This window comes from Strigops habroptila, chromosome 1 (genome assembly GCF_004027225.2).
Source record: "Strigops habroptila isolate Jane chromosome 1, bStrHab1.2.pri, whole genome shotgun sequence".
NCBI classification, from domain to species: Eukaryota; Metazoa; Chordata; class Aves; order Psittaciformes; family Psittacidae; genus Strigops; species Strigops habroptila.
The window spans coordinates 106,357,309-106,377,483 of record NC_044277.2 but is presented as its reverse complement, the minus strand read 5'-3'; the positions used below and the strand labels follow the sequence as shown (position 1 = coordinate 106,377,483).

General features: G+C 40.5%; 1 protein-coding gene across 2 annotated transcripts; it reads right to left on the bottom strand.

Moving 5' to 3' along the window:
* Positions 1 to 4,071: 4,071 nt before the first annotated feature.
* On the bottom strand, positions 4,072 to 19,557 carry NOM1 (nucleolar protein with MIF4G domain 1). Of its 2 annotated transcripts, none has more exons than XM_030501275.1 (11): positions 18,681 to 19,557; positions 17,708 to 17,832; positions 15,993 to 16,188; positions 13,607 to 13,930; positions 12,966 to 13,076; positions 11,630 to 11,797; positions 10,883 to 11,004; positions 6,893 to 7,025; positions 6,391 to 6,522; positions 5,670 to 5,779; positions 4,072 to 5,144 (listed from the first exon to the last, which is right to left on the bottom strand). In XM_030501275.1, the coding sequence occupies exons 1-11, from the start codon at positions 19,539 to 19,541 to the stop codon at positions 4,967 to 4,969; spliced, it is 2,460 nt and encodes an 819-aa protein (XP_030357135.1). In that variant the 5' UTR covers positions 19,542 to 19,557; the 3' UTR covers positions 4,072 to 4,966. The 2 variants fall into 2 exon arrangements, with proteins under 2 accessions (XP_030357135.1, XP_030357128.1); XM_030501268.1 differs by having other exon boundaries at positions 4,932 to 5,144; positions 17,708 to 17,834; positions 18,689 to 19,548.
* Positions 19,558 to 20,175: the final 618 nt, after the last annotated feature.

Here is a 20,175-nt window from a genome sequence, read left to right as displayed (position 1 = left end):
AAAGTAAACACCACCCAGACAACATTTTAAGGGTAAACTGAACTAGAGAGTAAGGAAAAAAAAATCCATTCAGAATCTAAGGCTTTGGCTGAGGAAGATGGATGATTCTGTGAATAAGATGCAAGCCTAGAAAATGCAATCGAGATGACTTATTTTTCCCGAAGGTGACACCGAGTCAGCTTATTGTCTCTGTACTACAAAAATGCATTGCTCCATCCCTTGACTGTAACAAAAAGCTGTTCCTGCAGTGGGCTTCCCTGCCTCCTGACAATACTCCTGTAATTTCACACTAGGGCCGTGTGTACCTGCACACCCGAGAGATTTGAGAGTACTCTTACTGTCTGAGCAGTAAAAGGTCCATAATGGAATTTTTAATGAAAAATGTGTCATGCTTGGAAATCTTTCACTTACGAAATGAAACCACCATTTCACTGTGACTGACAAAGGGCTTTAAAGGAACTATTCAGAAAAGGTCTCTAATTTTACTCTGTACCTCTTATCCTAGTTACATTACTTGAACATTTTTTAATGTGTTCACTTTGAAGTCCTCCATCCACAGGAGGTGAGCTGGTTTTGGTGTGTGAACTGTTTTGTCCCAGGACACAAGTTTTAAGGAATTTCTGGTGCCAGCTGGCTCTTCCTAAGCTTTTTCTTGGTAGATACTAATTTCATTTCCTTAGTGTGTTATTAGGGAAACCACATGATATCCGATTCTGAATTGTGCACGCATCTAAATTAGCGGAAGGCTACTGTAATTAGTTTTAAAGCAAGGCTGCAGGTCACACCAGAATTTGAGGACAGCACAGCTATTTTATACAGACAATTGTGATGTCCATGCCTGAGGGCCTCATGGCAAACTCAGCTTTACTGGAGGGTGAAGAAAAGTTCCTCCAAGAGATGAAATCACAAGAAGTGGCATATGGTAAAAGAGTCATATGTCTATCTACCATTCCTGAAATCAGCCCAAGCTAAAAAGTCTTGGGCAAAACTTACACCCTGCCTTTGGAAAAGTGACTCTACAGATCAAATTGTCTCCTGAAAACAAAATAGCTTCATCTACTGCAGGAGAAAATCGCGGGTTGATTCTTGCACACATGGAATCTAGCCGGGCACTAAGCTGCTGTTACACTCAATGCAACCAAAAGTTGAGTATTAGAGTTGCCAGTCATGTATTTATTAATCCGAAAGCACTGTCATGTACATTTGGCACCACGCTGCTCCTGGGCTGTAACTTTTCACGTGCAAAGTTCACTCATAGAACAATGCGAACCAAACGATCCCAGATGTGCTTTAAGCACAGTATTGGGTTGCACACCTTCGCTAGCATGAGGCAGGGCAGACCTGCTTGCGTCTGCGCTTTTGGAGCACGACTGATACCAACCCGCCATCCCCGGTGTGTGGGACAATGGAAAAAAGGCAAGTTAAAAAAGCCCTGCAGATACTTGGCCTATTCAGGTGCGGTGCTAAAACCCTGCCAAAAGGACTTGTGTATGATTTATCAGCATAACACTCCAGCCAAAGCGAAAAACCAGACTTCACTGCCCTGTTAATTCTGATACAGAAAACAGAGAAGGTTTAAAACAGCGCTGTCCAGCTTAAAAGAAAACAAAAATTGAAACCGTGATAATAGCTATGAGTGGATAGTGCTGTTTAAAGAGGGAATTGAGATCTTCTGCTATACAGCTAAAAAAAAAAAAAATACTCAAACATCCGGCTTTTAGTTCAATGCACCTAAAGCAGATCACGCTGTATTTTCCACTGGCTTGTCAGGAGTAAAGGTTAGCGCTGCAACTGTAGCTGCTTGGTGTACTTCCAGCTCAGTGTATTTTTACCAATTGAAAGCCCATTTCTGCTCATGGCGTAGTAACTCCCCCAAATCTCCTTTATGAATTAATTTTGGACATTTTAAGTGGCATCTCTCTTACTGGAATGATCAGGCAACATTTCTCACAGAGGCTTGATGTTGGCTAACACCTGATATGGAGAAAAATCGACATCTTTGTGTATGTGTATTATTGAAAATTTATCCCACAGCAAACAAACCAAAATGTGTCCAAGCCTGGTGCAACTTCTCCAGTAGCCTCTGCTGGCAGTCAGTGCTTTGTGTGCAGCTTTGCAGGAAGCCTCTTGCCATTACTAGGACTTGCTGCTGTTATAGAAAGACCTCATAGCACCAACAGCCCTGCTGTAAGGAGACACTTCGGCAGGGCTAGCCCTGCTGGTGACAAGTTTTTTCTCCAGGGTTAAAAAAGATATTTAAAACCATATATATTATAGATAATGACTCATATTTATGCATGCATAATACCTATATAAACATATTAGAATTAAATATAAAATAATCTCAGCTTTCCTTTTCACATGTACCTTTTATCCTTGGGATGCAACTGGACCACAGAAGCAACAGCTTGCAGATGTGTATGTATACCACCAGCACACTCTGACAGGCCTTCTACCTCTGTCAAGCTGTGGCAGTTTGGCCAGTAGGGCCATGATAAAAATTGTTAAACATGGCAGAACCACTCGCAGCAACTGTCCTCATACCTTCATTGTAGACTGGCAATGTATTTTGGCTTGAAAATTCAGTTTTTTAAAAAAATTTGTATTTATACATAAATGTGACAAACATAAAAGCTGCAGACAGGTAAAATCTTTTCTTCAGGAACAAAGCAATGGCTCTAATAACAGTTAAGTTTGAACAAAACATACTAGCTGGTTAGCATAAATAGTAACTAATGCAAGTCGGTGTAAAAAAAATAGCAACTGTAATTTCAGACTGTAACGTTAAAACCATCTCCTGTAATTGCATAGCAACACCTGCATCAATACTGCCTCAGGCAGCTGCAGCAAGTGAATAGACTCCAACCCATTAAACACGAGGCAATCCTGCCATGGGCAGCAAAGAGTGGGCAGCTCTGACCACCAAGCAAAGTGTTCAAACAAGAACCATCAGCCTGGCATATTTCATTTAAGGAAGATGTTTCAACATTTACCTGGTGGAGCAAACTTGCCTCTATCTCCTGGTTAAAGCAACGTGCTTCCATTTATGTATTATTAAACCACAGACACGTTGAAACACTGGGTCTACCTAAAACTCTGCAAAGAAGGTAATTAATTAGGTGGCTGCTGCAGCCTAGGGGAGGCAATTTTACTCACCAAGGTCCCAACTGCTGCAATCCACAGCAGCCAGTTTCTAGGGACTTGCACAGATTCTTTTGCCCAAGTCCAGCCTCCAAAACCAAACCACAAGGTTTGGCACGGTTGTTTGTAAGGGAGCTCTTTACATACACTCTCCAAAGTTGTGACTTTTCTAACCATCAAAATAGTGTCAATAATTCTGCTGTTAATTGGTATGAATTTTAGAAATATACAAAAGTTTTTTCCTCTTTTTCCTCAGAAGAGGAAAAAAACTTTTTTAAGCATACAAAACATGCATGTAAGATGTTTTGTACGCTTAAAAGCTGCTGATGGCATGAAATGGGCTAAAGAAAGCATCTTGCTTTGTTCTTTTGATAGTAATCTCTTCTGTGTTAGTTGTTACTATGCTGGTTTAACCTGGGATTTTGAAACTGAGCATCTCTGCTCCCAAGACATCTTGTAACCTACAACTTGCCCTCTCCAACAGAGGAAAGGTGAGAAAACCATCTCCCTGGCAGCTGGGGGAAGCACTCCTTTGCCTAAAAACACTACTCGTACAACTGAGCAAGCAGAGTATTCTATATTCAACTCTTTGATTAAAAAATAGTAATAAAAAAAATTCTTGTCCACCTCTCTTGCTCCAGAAGTGAAAATTTTCTGGAGGATGCCCGCGGGGAGCAAATTCTCCCAACAGGGAGAGATCCGAAGCAGCAGAATAGATAAGTTGGTATCAATGCAATTAGGAGGCACCAGAAGTGAATAGACTATTGAACACCAGAGGGCAAACCTGCGTACGGAAACAGGGCAGGCAGCTCTAGCGCAGGTAGATGATGCAGCTGCAGCACATGACAGTGTGCTTCTTTCCCTCCCCCCAATTTAAGGTCATTCCCTTCCTGGCAAGCCAGCTAGAGTAAAGCTAATGTAAACAGCAAGGCCCTTAGAAAAATTGCAGTTTAATGTGTAGTGGTAAGGTGACAAAAGAAACAAACCATTTACACTGAGTGTTACAAAGAAATCCATGATTATTTAACATCTGAATGGAAAATGCAAGCCAATTCTTTAGGAAGGTATTCTCTTAATAAAAGACTCATACTGATATCATTCTTTATGCCTATAAAAATTCAATTAACACAAGTGATTAGGCAACTCCAATTTTAAAGCTGAAAAAACCAGGCTAAAAGAGCAATAAAACTATGCTGTGATCTCTAAACCCAATATAATCGGGCAAAGTCAGATCTTCCAGTTGCTTTACTAAAGCTTTGACTCCAACTGAAGATCTCTTCCTGACCCAGAGTCAGGTAACCAATTCACAGAATTAGTGGATAACTAACACTTTAAGAAAAAAGTTAGTTTCTTCCAAAAGTGACTCACCAGTACTTGTGCCATCTAGTGGCCTGTTTCTTCAGGCAAGTACAATGATTAGTTACTAAAAGTCTTTAGTTAAGGCTCATTCTTTAACAGATGGTGGTCAGTGTTATCTTATTATTTTACAGAAAATGGTAAAACATGCAATGCAGAACACTCTCTATGATACTCCCAGTTAGCAGTAAATTCACCCTCTTCTCCCAGTAGTAACCATCAACATGAAGCACTCATACTAAAAAGGGACATGACAAAAAACGCATTTTCCCTTTCTTCAAAAGGCCTTGTATCACCTTCAATTCAACCTGTAACAATTGTGTAGAGCAAAGTAACTGCATAAAAAAAAGAGATCCTTCAGCGTAAGAAGGCTCTCCTCATTCTCAATTATTTGGGTCTGAAAGACTATCAAAGCTTTGCATCTTTGTGCAGACTCAGTTTCTCTATAAGTTTTATTAGAAAAATAGAACTACAGCCTCAATTTGGGTTCTTTTGCTTGCAAAGCCTTGGTTGCTAGTTCAACTCTTTCTTTTAATAAGCTAGCTTCTTCAGCACTTTTTTGGGCCTGTACATTTTTCAGTAAGAAGTGGGTAAGGAAGAGTTTCAAGCCTTCCCGTAGCATTCCCAGTTTGGGGTTGTCAGATATCCTGTAAAGATACAGATCAAAAATTGCATTTAGTCTTCTACTGTTTCAGAAATTTCATAAATTTTTTGTATCTTCTTCAGTGAACACAGAAAAAAAAATCCAACCTATAAAAGGAGCTTTTCTGGTGAGGCTTTCAAATTACCAGCAAGTATACGTTGGTTTGGCAAACAGCCCAAATGCACTCAGAATATAATTGAACCTCAACAATAAAATGGAATATTAGAGCCTCAGACTTGTTTTATGTAAACAATTACATTACAGCGAAATCCAAGGCGAACACCATGTCTGAGCTTCCTCGTGTTGCAATGTAAGGGTTGAAACATCATCATCCAATTCGAGGGGTTAGCCTGTACTAACACACGAATTCTAAGCTTCACCCCACTCACACAGAAGAGTTTACTTGTTAAGAGATGGGTGTCTGATCTTTGGAAAAGGAACTGTATAATTCCCAAAGAAATAAGCAAACTTCTTACCTTCTTAATTACTACTCACCAAGGGTTCCCTACAGATCTCGCTGCTCACTTACCTCACAAAAATGTCGCAAAGGTCTTCACCATCTGTTTTGATTAACAGCATGCTTAATACTTGTCGCAAGAAACGGACTTTGGGTTTATCTAGTTCGCTGAATTCGATTACCTAGGAGAGAGGGAGAATTTGATTCATTCAAGTACTTTGAATGGATGAATTCTCAACAGCTTTTAGCACACCAACTGGCCTCCCATATATACGGAGTCTTAAGTTTGGCACAGAAGAATTAGCTGAGAACACTGCCTCCAAAAGCCAATCAATAAGGAAAGCAGAGAACTTTTTAAGGAATTAACCTGTCTACTAGTACCAGGATGCCAGGTATAATTTCTCAACTAGATAAATCCAAGTGTTCAGTAGGTTTTGTTCCGGTCTAATAAAAATCAACATCCGCTAAAAAGCACAGCACTAAATCCACTGACAAAGCCTATTAATAAAGGGGCCATAGTTCCAACCTGGGATACTCTAAAGAATGTAATCTTACAACTGTTCTAGACATAGAACTGTATACTTTCTGTATGCCTGGGTCACCACAGGTTCCCTTTTCCCCAAATGACAGCATTACTGTAACCAACTGGGTTAATTTAGTAATTTTAGAACAAGTTTTGTCTTGATTTATGACCATGAAAAGCTAAAGCTAGGTAACAGAGAAAATACATTTTCCATAGAACTAGCAAATGCAAGGAAAACACAGAAGTATTTTGAAAAGAAAGCACACCAACCTTGAGAACTGAAAGTGACAATGATTTTGTCCTTAATAAATGAACCAACAGTGAAATCAAGTTGGAGATGGCCGCAGCTGACAAGTTTTCTAAGTCTCTGATTTTATCCCAAATACTAAATTGAAATGTCACCTAGACATCAAAGGTAAAAAAAATTAATCCTATAATCAAGTGACTGTTTAAATGAGAAATAACATAACAAAACCTTCTAACCTTCTGTTCTTTATGAGCCCTCTGTGAATTAACAGAGATGCTTGATCAGACTGTTAAATTCTTTTGAAGTGTATAAAATGAAGGAAAGCAAACCTTCTGTTTGTAGTTATTTTATTTCCTATTCAGATTTCACCATGAGCATGCCTTACTGAATGCATAGCTAGACCAGGAGATTTATTTCTCAGGATGAAGATCTTAACAGGCATACATCCATTCTCAGGTATTTACTAACAGTCTTCCTAACCACAACAGTGACACTGAACCAAAGTAGAAACAGATTTTTCTTCACCTGAAATCGCCTTTGATATTCACAAAACTTGCTAGCCAAAAATGCATAGAAGGGGTTATATGTCTTCTCCTGTAAGCAGCAGTGAAGTGTAACATGAACAATTTCTCTCTCCTGCTGATCTTTTAGTCCAAGCCTGAAATTTAGCAACAGAATGAGAATCGTTTAGTAAGGAAAAAAATTACTGCCACAAAGCAAGAGCTACAGTCAACATCCAAGAGTAATACTTGAAGAAAACCCCAACAACCAACAAAAAACCCCTCAACACTACATTCAATTTCACTTGTTAGGAAATTCTTACAAAAAAGTCTTAAAAAAACACTATATGGACAAGCCCTTAAGACTGTGGGCTACATCAGTATCCTGATATGGAAATATGGAAATGCTATAGTCTTATCGACGTTAAAGGATTGGCTGCAAAAGCAAGACCTCAACAGACAGAAGTGGAATAATACAAGTGGAATCAGCGCCTGAGGAAGGAAAGGTAGATCACTGCATGTTTGTAGCTCTTTATGAAGAAAAACAGAGAGGGCACTGCCATCATGGAGTCTTGTGCAGTAGTACTGCAGCAAGTGTTGCTGCATGGTGTACCAATACAAAGGTTAAATAGTGGAACAAGAACTGTAGCACCCTGTTGTAGTTATCTCACACTTGTACGTATGGTCATGGGAGGAAAAGCAGATTTTGGACGAGTATAAGCCTGTTTGAGAAACACGTCCAGGGCACCCTTCACTTCTGTGAAGTATCTGCACTTACTAGGGATAATATATTAGGATGTTTTTCCCACTTATTTGGTGATATGAATCTTTTAATCTCTAGGTCAACTCCATGCTACATAATACTTGAAATTCATTATTGTTTGATAGCAAGAAGATGCAGTCAGCAATTTCAAATCACCTTTACAGACACATACACACACACACAGACACACACACAGAGACACACACAAAAAGCCTGAACAACAGAGTCAACAGTCAGTATCAATGTTGGCTGCCTCAGCATAAAGGCCAAGGACCAAACAGCCTTCCCACTTGAACAGCTGACCAGTCTAAAAAGAGGGCTGAGACACTTTGGCAGGGATAGGCAACTAACTCGCAAGGCACCTGTTCTGTGAATAATAAGATTTAGCTTCCCAGGCTGCAAAATGCTTGGCAGCATTAAAACCAATTAAAATGAAAAATGCTTCATATTATAGTCTGAAAAATGTCAAACAAAATTCTTTTCGTAGTTTAAAGCTCAAGTTTCACATGGCAGTGGTGTAACTCAAGTGTATTTTCTAACTAAGTTTGACTCCACTGCAACTTGCTCTACCGCCTGTAGTTTGTCATTGCTTGATTCCAATATCCCTCGTTTGCATATACCTCCAGGCATCTGCCACTGCACTGAACCACACACACGCACCAGATTAATAGAGAAAATACTGTATTTCAGCCACGCTCCCCTCCCCCAGAATTTAAGGTTTTACAACAGGAAAATCTGGGATGATTTCTAGGCTGATTGCTAATGAGCAGTGAAAACTTAGAATTCTGCCTCTCCAAAAGGGACCAGCACTGCAAGTTTGCCTGTGACAAAACTTGCTTGCTCTCCCATCAGCCAAGTTTTACCTGAATTTATTACAGAGCAAAAAAAGCTTTTTTTTTTTTTTTTTTTTGTTAAACAAGTTTCCAGCCACCAGACATGCATTGTAACTTGTGAAGTTACATTGCAGTCACTAATTTGGCACACTCTCCATCATCACTTCTACCATGACTTGCTTATTTAGGAAATATTTATGTTGCCAGACAGCTATAGCCAAGTAGATCAGCACTTTGATGTTCAATTTTATTCCTACTTTCACTTCTTTGCAGACATAGCAGTATTTTATCTTTTCAGACTTAGCATTCCTAAATATCTAAAATTTAAGTCAGGATTGTCTTTCACTGCTGAGCTTCACTGTAAACCTGTAGAGATTTCATGAGCCTGATAATCTTTGATAAAGAATATGCAACCACCTCACCTACTAAATCACTCATGACTTACAGTATTCCCATGGACTTGTGTGTCTTGATCATTTTAAGAATTTCCTGCTGTATATGGGATAACTGCCTCTGAAGTAGGTTATTTATCACCAGCAGAAGTCTGCCTCTAAGTAGGTTAGTTATCATCAGCTGAAGTCCAAGACTATCATTGTCTTTAGATCAAAAATAGCAACACCCAAACCTTTTAAAAGTAACCTGAAATTATTTTAATATGCGATTATGCGATCACATAATCATTATCCTGAATTACACATCACACTACAACAGGGTATATAAAGCTTTTCAAAGTTTCAATTTTTTGTGAGATGTAAAATTTTTCAAGTTCTTCATCTCTACGAAATAGCTTTTAAAATTGCCCTGCATTAAACTTTAGAAGCATTCATTTCCCCTGCTGTGTGAATCTGTGGTTTGTGAAGGAGATGTGGCCTTTCATCTGATAAAATGGATCAAGTCTTATTCTCTCCTCTTTGTCTCCAGTGATATTCCCAACCCTCCCTTTACACTGACACTTCTGCAATCAAAAGCTGAGCCACTTCAGGGAGCTGTTCTGGCTTCAAACTAATAACTTTTACCGTAAAGAGGAGAAAGACACGCAAAGCTATAGTAGCCTGGACTTAAAATGGTTTAAATTACCATTTAATCACACCTAAACTCTGCCAGAGACACAGCAGCAGATGAATCAACAAGGGCAATCAAAATACTTCTTTATACATTTTCTTGTGCTCTTCCTCATGAGACTGACATCCCACTTATGAATATAAATTCCCATACACTCTGGAACACATGTTCACATTGAAGTTAATTCCTTCACTGACAATTCTATGTACTTTCCATTATACTCTGCCAAATGTATGGGCAGATTTCTGAATTCCTCTCTCTTTGAGTTTGCTGTATAAAAATTAGTATCAACACACACACCAGGCCATCTGCAGACTGTTTTTCTGCCAACCCTGTATGTATACAGATTTGTATACTAGTTTAAATAGCACAGATGAGAGTCAAGGATCAATTTGCAAATTGAGCTACCAGGCCTTGGCAAGAACTGCAGCAGCAGCAGCTAATTTCTTTTAATTGAACAGGCCATATTAAGATATTGGAATGACTCCATCACAGTCTTAAATCCAAGCTGTGTTTTGCAGAAGTGGCATTTAATCAAATATTAGTTGACTTTATTACAAAGTCTGTTTTGGTTTGGTTATCAAATTAAATAATTGCATACCATCCTGGTAAGATAATTCCCTTGAATTACAAGGCTGCAAAAGAGAAGTTCAGACCTGATCTCTCTCCCCTCCCACTTACTACAGACTTACAGTAGTATTCTGACGAACACAAAGAATAGCTTAATTTAAGCTTTTCCTTGATCACATCTTCTTCTAAAGAGCTGTTTGCCAAGCGGTAAGGAAACTGGCCTTAACATGAAATGTGACCCTGAAGCAAATCCAAAGCTAAGAGGGAAGTGGAGGTGCTAGAACACTACCAGGTCATGCAACTACGCAGAGAGACCTACAAGATGGCTTAACAAGGTGGCAAGAACTAAAGGAAGTGGCAGTAGTATGGAAATAGAGCAACGAAATGGAGAGATATTTTGAAGGGGCTTCTGGTCTGCCTCTATAAGGAAGCAAGGCTGCAATAGACTTGCATCCACTAGGCCAGGGTACACATCTTCAATGCAAAAAGATACAGGCTTTTGAAGTCAACAGATGCTGGAAATTACAGTTACAGGCATGAGTGACAATAATAGGGGCTACTCCTTTCCTCCAACTGCCAGTCAATTCTAACTTCCCTCCTACTAGTCCTTGCGCCAGGGTTTTGGTCCTTCTCCTACCCTTTTACTCTACATGGATCCCTAGCTATGCACTTCTCTAATTTTATTACCAGTTAAATGCTCTTAAGCCCAGACCAGCAACGGTATTTTTCCAACCCAGCTAACGCTATTTTTAGTTGTGGGCTCTCTTCTGTGCTAGTCTGTACTTACTTGAGAAGCTTTTCAAAGGCATCCAGGTAGTCTTCGCTAGTCATCAAGACACAAAAAATACTTCTCCTGATATCCGTGTTCATTCTCTGCTTACGAGCAAGCTCCATTATCTTTGAACTCACCTGCAAAAAATTAAAATTAAATGCCATTTCATTTATGCTTGCTTTAAGAAAGCTATTTCTGCATAGCCTTGAATAAGACCATTAATGAAGATCTCTAGTAAGCTATGAAGCAGCAGCTCAAAGGTCCTGAGCTTTTGTCCAGAAACATAAGCATCAGCTGGATGCTCTTTCACCTAGGGAAATATATTTTAATGTATTTTAATTGTGCCAATTATTTTTAAGATGTGCTTCTCTAATGTAAGTCACCATGACATTCCCACCACACTACTTTTACAATCAGCTTAGATATATGCCACCCGCAGACAGACAACACTACCTGTCAGAATTCATACTAGGAAATCCACTTTTAAATCACATCTCTTTTCAACTTCCACAAGTGACTTTCGCAATTCCACAGGATAAGAAAAAAACAAGCTATCCCATAGTATTTGCAGAAACAACTCTTATGAAGCACAAGTACAACATTTTGAAAAATGTAAGAGCAGAATTTACAGTCCAAAAGCTTAGCCCAGGAAGATGTTTTTTTTTGCGGGGGGGGGTGGGGGGGTGGGGGCTCTGAAACAAACTTCTGTACCTATATGAAGAACATTCAAAAGATCACAAGCACTTTCACTTATAACTATACCTTTCCTATATGCAGTTTCTGCTGAGTCTTGCTATTTGTATCATCAATCATTGGCGCTCCACTCCAGGATGACCCAACTATCCACCAGCGACCAACCCGATCTGCACTGAGTAGAGATTCCAGGGAAACACGGAGCTGAGTGTCTTTTCCAGAACCACTTTTGTGAACCTTAAAATAACAAAATATATAAAAACCCAAAAAGCTTTTATCTGAAGCTTTCTTTAAAAACAAACAACCCCCCAAAACACAAAAACCCCAAATGCTTTGTTTAAATTACTTTAAAACAAATATTTTAAACAATTAACTTAATCTCTTAATCACAAAGGTCTTCACATGTTCCTTCCCCAACCTTTAGTTTCAGTCAGCACCCTGAAAAGAATTTACAAGTTTCCCATATGCGTTAATTTCTCAAATGCAAGAAGTTGCTTAAATCTAAATTTAGAAGCTCTATTTTTTATTAGGGGGAAAAAAAAGAGAGAGAGAGAGAGAGAGAGAGTGCAAGAGAGAATCAATTAAAAAGGAGCCACCTTCCAGCCATAAAACTTGATTAGAATTCAAGACTTGATGCTGACATTGAAAATCAGTTGCAGATTGTTCTGGTCATGATTTTCCTTTTCAACACTTCCAACCAAATAAAATGACATGACAAATTAACTTAAGTTTTGTACAATTCAAACAACAAAGAGTTCAAACTCTTTAAACAAAATAAGAAATTTCAACAAGATCCTAGAAATGTACCAGGACTGTGAAAATTCAAGAGGAAATTCTACACAACTAGGTTACCTGGCTTGTTTTTGCCTGGCCTGCTATTACTGATGTGCACATCCTGCACTTACAAATTTCTAAAAATAGTTCTTAATCCAAAGAGACAGTTACTTTTGTGCATTTTATACTAGGTTTTATACTTGGCAGCCAAACTGCCCTCTCTCCAGCTTTTCAGAAGTGTTAGACTTCCAAAATAATTCTGGTGAGGTTAGAAGAGGGTGCCTGCATCCAAAATCTACAGAAAAAAAAACCCCTTGTCATAATGACTCATTTCTTCTTCACAGTCGTTAAACTTCCCCCAGTCTCTTTTTCAAGTGTAGGACTTTGAGGAAAAGTCTTTGGCTAAGTATTATGTCCTTTCCCAAACAGTTTTGCAGAAGGCTCGTTGACTGCTGAATTAACTTGGACACAGGACGTAATACTTAATGACCTAAGCAGTGACTTTTGTCCACGAGAGTTTGACTGTTAAATGAATTAAGAAAATACTATAGCCTGTCAAGCCAACGTACAATACAAATAATTACTTCTGGTTTAAAAATAGCTATATGACATATGCCGAGAAAGTTCTCACCAGTGATCTTTGCAATTTGCGAAGTTTTTCAACTGGTTCAGGATCATAACCAGGAATCTTACGCATGTCATTATTCCTTAGTGCCAACATAGTCTCTAGCATAAACCGAACCTGTTGGGAAAAGAAATTATTACTGTGGATTATGTGCTGAAAAGTTTATTAAATAAAAGTGAAAACTGTACTTCGAAATTACTATTCTATGAGAATAAGTGGCTTGGCTAGCAATATACATCAAAATTTAGATTACATAAATGCAAATACGGAGAAAGATGTTACTTTAACTCATTATATACATCTGCGTTCAAGCTTCAATTCAAAGCTTAATCTGCTAAACACCATGGCCATTTTTTTGAAGTGTAAAGTTTATTATCAAGTATTATTAGGAGCACAGTCCATTGCAAAAGACACAAAGTAGTCTGAGTCTCATCCACTACAAGCATTTTGGTGGCTGTGTCCAAAGCACTAACAGAGAAAGATAGACAAGAAGAACGCAAATAACTGAATGCCAACAACTGAACATTAATGGTACCTGAGAAGCTAAATAGAGTGTAGCAGAAAACATTTTGGTAAATTAACACATGTATCTAAGTGCGTATTAAAGTCTGCTCAGAACAGAAAATCTTTAAAACACACATACATACCCTAGTCTGATCCTGGAGTTTCTTCTCTGCTGTGTTTGCTTTCCTCTGGGCTTCAGTAATCAGTTCCTTTAAAGCCAACGCATCATCTTTTCTTAAGGAAAAGCCCACGTTTTTCAGAAGAAATAAAATCAACTCAATCTCTTTTTCAGTGAAAGCACTAACGAGCTTTTTCAGAATATCAAAGATCAGCAGGCAATGAACCACATGGAAATTATACAGATGAGCAATCAAGGCAAGCAGGTTTTCACATTCTTTCCCCTCAGCATCACTTTTAGAGAGTTCATCAAATTTCTTCACCACAGCTTCCAAAAAGTGAGCACCGACCTAGCAGTAGTTGCATTGAGGAGGAAAAAAAACAGTTTTAAAAAACCCAGCCATTAACCATAAGTAGATTTTCGACATCTGTAAAACATTAACTTCTGCCACACTGCCACTATTAATTTTAAAGATATATTGTTGCTCCTCTCAACCAATAGAACATCTATATATCTATGTGGTGTGACAATATCTAAGTGGTGTGACAAATTCTTAAAGTATATGTTATTTAGACCTTATGTATGACATCCAGTTGCCTTTCAACATCTGTGCAAGAAAAGTGAATGTTATGAACTTACAGTACACATACATCAGAACTTGTTTACATAATTTTCATGAACACATATTAGCATCTTCCCAGCTGTCAGGCTAGCATGCTGTTACTGCTAGTCATTCATCCAGTAAGAGCTGCATGTCAAAATCCAAACACATCACAGAGTTCAGCATTCCAGAAAAAAAACCCTAAGAGAAGGGTAAAAAACACTATTGTAAACCAACCCCCAACATACCAAGTTTTCACAGTTGCTGAGCGTAAGCTTAGGCTGATTTTGAAGTGGGGATAAGTCTTAGCCATTTGTCAGTGGTACAACTGGGAAAAGAAAATTTGGAATCTGTATTCGTGAAGAGTGAACTCGTGCTGAAGACTGGAATTAGAAACCATACTAAAACATCGGCAGGTAATGAACACACTGCTGCTGAACAACACTCCCCCCTATTATTACGATGCTAATTTTTTGCTGATTGTTCCTACGAAAAGCACAACTCCCAGTAGCAGTACTGACATGCATTACAAGCCTTGACCAGCTTAGCTTTTCAGTAATTCAATTATCATATTGCACAAATGTATAAACACAGTTACTGGAACCCCAGCTTCTGCATTGCTCAAACTAATCTTAAATGCAGCTGTGCTATCACACTTTTGTGTAATGCATATTCTATATTTTACAGAAAAAAATAATGGGGCTTTTTGTAAATATGACATTTTAGATGCAAAGATGCTGTGTAAGAGTCAGTAGGACAAAGTCTGTGTATCATCTATGTATTTCTAATACCTACTAGTGTATCTGTATCTAAAACCTATTACTGGTTATTCTGCACAGTTTCAACTTCCATAACGATTGTGTCTCTCTTCTTAAAACAGCACTGTATCATTATGTCGTATTTGCAATCAGAACCGCTTTTTGAGCAGCAAAGAGGAACAAAAGAAAGTTTTATGGCAAGGCTGCATGGAGAAAGCTGCTGTAATTGCATCCATCTGATATTTAATATGATTTCAGAGATGGCATTCAGGCCACTATATGAGAAGCTGAAGAACTTGCATAAATAGATCTTTTACATTGAGATGTAGAAAGAAAATGTAGGTGCAGAAAAACCTGATGGGAACATGATGCCGAAACACCTCCGTTTTGTGAAAGACATCTCACTGAAATTAGATAAAATCTTCCCTTTGACATCAGCAGTTTCAGCAGCTTCTTAACAGTAAGCAGCAGATATATTGCTTCAATCATTCATCGAGCTTAAAACCACAAAGAAACTCCAAAAAATTTGCCATGCTTTTTGAAATTTTTGATATTATGGAATAATTGATATATCTAGCTAATTTCACTGATGATCTGCATGATCTGGCTTTAAAAAAACAGGACTTTTTCCACTGATGTAAAAGGATTTCTGTAACTGTAGTGCTTTTCTTATCTGCATATATATTGTTCAAGAATGATAACCTCATATACCCAAGTGAACAGAAATAAATTAGTCTAAACAAACAAGAGAAAACTTGAAGCTTAAAACCTCGAAGTTTTATGGATGCAGAAAGATTTTGATGAAAAAATTATGGTTTTATAACTGACCAGTGGTAACTCATGGAGGAAATAAATCAGATAAAGCAACAGGCTTGATCCCTTTCACTTGTGGACACCTAGCAAATAAGCTACAAATATTGATGAAATTCAACTAGAGATGTTTTTTAGTGACACACAACCAAAAATGAAAAGGCAATTCAAACAAAATATCAAGGGAGACACTCTACAAAAATGTATTATTAAACAAAATTAGTTCCAACCACAAGAATTACCTCAATTCCTACATTATGATGAAGAATGCTGACCAAAAGGACGTGCTCCATCAACAATCTTGCAGGCGTGGCAACTGCAGTAACACACGCATTCATGAGAATATCTGTCAGAGTTTCATTCATGTCCTTTCTGCTGTTAGCCATGTAGAGCTCTTCCATTTGTCCACTAATGGAGGACAAATTTGGTTCACTCAGCCTATTGAGAAACAAAATCCAGTGTTCACCTTTTCTTCTCTTTACATGATTGCACAATTTTCAATTTACTCAACAAATGACCTCTTCTTTTTAGAGAAATTAGCTTGGCTTAGGAAGAAGATTGAAAAGGTGACTGGAAGGGACCTTTTGTATTTTGCTGTGTTACTAAACTAACTGTCGTGGTTTGAGCCCAGCCGGTAACTTGGAACCATGCAGCCGCTTGCTCACTCCCCCGCTTCTTCCTCACCCCACTCCTGGAGGAATGGGGAGGAGAATCGGAAAAATGTAACTCCCACAGGTTGAGATAAGAGCAGTCCAATAACTAAGGTATAATACAAAACCACTACTGCTACCACCAGTGATAATAATGATAAGGGAAATAACAAGGGGAGAAGATACAATTGCTCACCACCTGCCAACCGATACCCAGCCTGACCTGAGCAGCGATCTGGGCCTTCCGGGTAACTCCCCCCAGTTTCTATACTGGGCATGACGTGCTGTGGTATGGAATACCCCTTTAGCCAGTTTGGGTCAGGTGTCCTGTCTCTGCTTCCTCCCGGGCTTCTTGTGCCCCTCCTCACTGGCAGAGCATGAGAGACTGAAAAGTCCTTGATTGGAGCAAGCATTACTTAGCAACAATTAAAAACATCATTGTGTTATCAGGATTGTTCTCAGGCTAAAGTCAAAAACACAGCACTGCACCAGCTACTACGAAGGAGAAAAATGACTGCTATAGCTGAACCCAGGACACTAACATATGTTTAATTCTGTGTGGTTGTTTTGTTTGCTTTTTTAGTATTTACAAGTATAAACAGATTAGCAGCAGTATTTACAAAGCATGGTCAATGTGCTTCCTGTCACACTGAACAGACTTATTAAGAAAACACTTTGTTCTGAGCTGTTATAACTATAGCACATCAGTCTTTGGAGAAAGTAAGTACAAAAACACCTCATAAGGTACATCAAATTCTAAACCACTGAAGAAACTGCATACTGTAGTCTGCATTTACAGGTAACAGATAAAAGAAAATGCCAATAGATTTCTTATTATACGATACTGTAAATTTAAAATGTGTGAAAGTGTGAATTACTTTTTCTGTTCTTTAGTACTTGAAGCTATGAAGTTGCTCCTCCTTAGGTGCAGTGTTGGAGAAATTTAGTTTCATTTAATTAAAAAAGAAAATAATGCTTTTTTGGGGGATAGTTATAACTCACACTATGAGGGTTTTTTTTATAGGCATACTCTGACACTTAAGTGAATTATACCTAGCACTTGCAGGCAACTGCTGTGTGGAATTCAGCCCAATCTTAAATTTATTTTCTAGATTTTTCAACTTCTACAACGACCAACTTTGAAGAATTTATATCAACAAAGATAATTATTATTAAGGATAGCAGACATCATTGCCAACTTAAAATCAGTTTGTGAAGAGAAAAGTCACATCCTTGGCACTCTTCTTTGAATGATGAACACTGTCACACTGAACCAGAAAGATTAATGACTTTGCTTATTACATTACCTATTAATGAGACCATTCACCATTTTCTTCAGTCTTCCCAATTCTTCTCTTTTCTTGTCATCTAGTGTCTCCTGAGCTCTCCTTACTTGAGGGGGAACATACTTCGTAGCACTGTGATTATGACTCTTACCAGGAAAACAGTAAGATACCGAATGAGACAAGTATTTTAAATATTTGAACACAAATATACATTTCTATGTAAGATTAATAGACTCAACTTTTAGGTATGTATTATAGAACCTAATAACTAATGCCAAAGGAACAAATTTATACAGAAAGAAGCATGCAACAAGTTACCGTTTATGACCAACCTGACTGCAGCAAAACCCATCTTCCCTTTACATGATAAAGTTATTGTTATTCAAACCCGTCATCTTACGTCTTGGTTTTAACCAGATCTAACCAGCTGCAGACATACTAACAGTTTAAGTTGGTGCCACACTGGCTAAATGACCCATTTCACTTCCTCTCCTCCACCTGTGCTACAAGACCTAACACAGGCAGAACCTCTATGATCATCCAGAAGTAACACTTCAGTTTGCAACAGATGCTAATTTTAACATAAGCTCTCTTTGCTGTCAGCAGAAGCACATGGACTTGATCTTTAAGGTCTTTTCCAACCTAGTTGATTCTATGATAATTATGTTCTCAAACTCTAAAGCTGGGGTAATTCCTTTTATTTGCTTGTCTTGTATACAGAGACAAGCCCCCATGCCTTGTGCTTTAGGGTGTTATGTTGACCTGGGGGAACTCTCCCCTCGACACCTCGCCATTGTCCCTAGGCCTTGGCAAACCTCTGAAGTCAACGCTGCTGCTGGGTCCTGCGCTGGTTTGACCCACTGTAACACTATCCATGGCCTGACTAGATAGCAAACACCCGTACTTTACAGAGGTGATGCAAACTCAGCTTTTTGTTCAGGTTGTGACATATATTTTGGAAAGCAGTCTGCGTTATCTGAGGCGAACACCCTACCTCCTCCACCTCCTCGCCCTCGGGTTTGCTGGCCTCCGGCACCCCGTCGTCCTCGGGGGACGACGATGAGCTTTCGCTCTCCCCTTGTCCTTCCACATCCTCCCGCTCGGAAAGGTCTGAGGCGTCCTCCGGCTCCTCCTCGTCCGGTTGCTCTTCATCCCCCTCCTCCGGTCCCAGCTGTCTCTCCTGCGGCCCCGGCGGTGCCTCCTCGTCGTCGCTGATCTCGCACAGCTGGCTGAGGCCGGCCCGGGAGCCCAGGGCGCCCAGCACGTAGCCCAACCCGTCCCGCAGGAAGCTCTGAGGCACCTTCTCCGCCGCGGCTCCCTCCTGCTTCTTGCGCCGCTTGCCGAGCCCCAGCAGCCGCTCCAGGCGCCGGATCTCCTTGTCCTCCTCCTCGTTGGCCTCCAACAGGGCCCGCTTCCGCGCCGAGGCGGTTGCGGAGTGGGGGACCCCGCGGGGTGTCGGTGGCGGCCCCGGCGGTCCCGGTCGCTGCTTTCCGGCGGCGGCGACGGGTGAGGCCGGGGCTCTGAGGCGGGCAGCAGGAGCCGGCTTGGAAGGAGCCGGCTTGGAAGGAGCCGGCTTGGCCGCCGGGGCGACGGGAGCCTCCACCGGCTCCCCGCGTTGGAGGCGGCGGCGGCGGCTCCGCTTGAGCTTGCGCTTCTCCTTCCTCGCTTCCCGGCGGCTTCTACGGTTCTGCCTCTCCGAGTCTTTCAGCAGGGGCAGCGGCGGCTGGTCGCCGGCTTTCTGCACGAAGTCCTGCACTGCCTGCCGCAGCCTGTCCAGCTTCCCGCCGCGGCGAGCGCGGGCAGCCGCTGACCGCTTCATCTTACCCCCAGCCACGCCGCGCCTGGGCGCCGCCATCTTGAGGAAGAGCCAACTTCCTTCTTCCGCCGCGCGGCCGCCATTTCGGGAAGCAGCGCCCCCTGGTGCGCGTTGGCCCCCTCTGGCGGTCCCAGCTCTGAGGAGGTGGCTGCAGCCCGCTTGAAATCCGTACCAAAGGCACTAAATCCGCAGACATCCCCTCTTTTTTTAATATATATATATTTAAGAGAATGTAAGGCTTGTCTCTCTTCTTACAGAAGGGACGGGAGCAGTTCATCGCTCCTAGCCCTGGCTTTGGTTGCAAGGCTTGAAGGTGCGCTGGGCACGAGGCTCTCGCTGACGCGTCTCGAGGCTGCAGGAGCCAAGGGACACCGGCACCCCTGGCTTCTTCTCCACCTGGCTAGCCCTCCACTTTAGCCTCTATCAAACCTGCTAATCTCAGGTGTCTCTTCCTAAGCATGCCAGGGAAAACACCCTTGTTCATGGCCGCTGTGCGGTCCTCACTGCTCTTGGGGCATTTCCATCTACCTTGCAGCACAGGGTGAGGCAGCTGCTGGGAGAGGTGGCCCCTGCTGCAGGGATGGGGCAGGCACAGCATGTGACAACTCATCTGTCATTTATGTGATCAGAGGGAATTAAATGTCCCATGCCAGTTTGCTGCTGTCAGCAGAAA

Bases quoted from the DNA above. Each gene is read 5' to 3' on its own strand.
- NOM1 (XM_030501275.1), bottom strand. From the start codon at position 19,541: ATGGCGGCGCCCAGGCGCGGCGTGGCTGGGGGTAAGATGAAGCGGTCA. The intron at 7,026-10,882 runs GTAAGTACAGAC...GCTAAATTTCAG, and splicing joins GCCTTTGAAAAGCTTCTCAA to GCTTGGACTAAAAGATCAGC. The intron at 6,523-6,892 runs GTGAAGAAAAAT...TTTGATGTCTAG, and splicing joins AATATCAAAGGCGATTTCAG to GTGACATTTCAATTTAGTAT.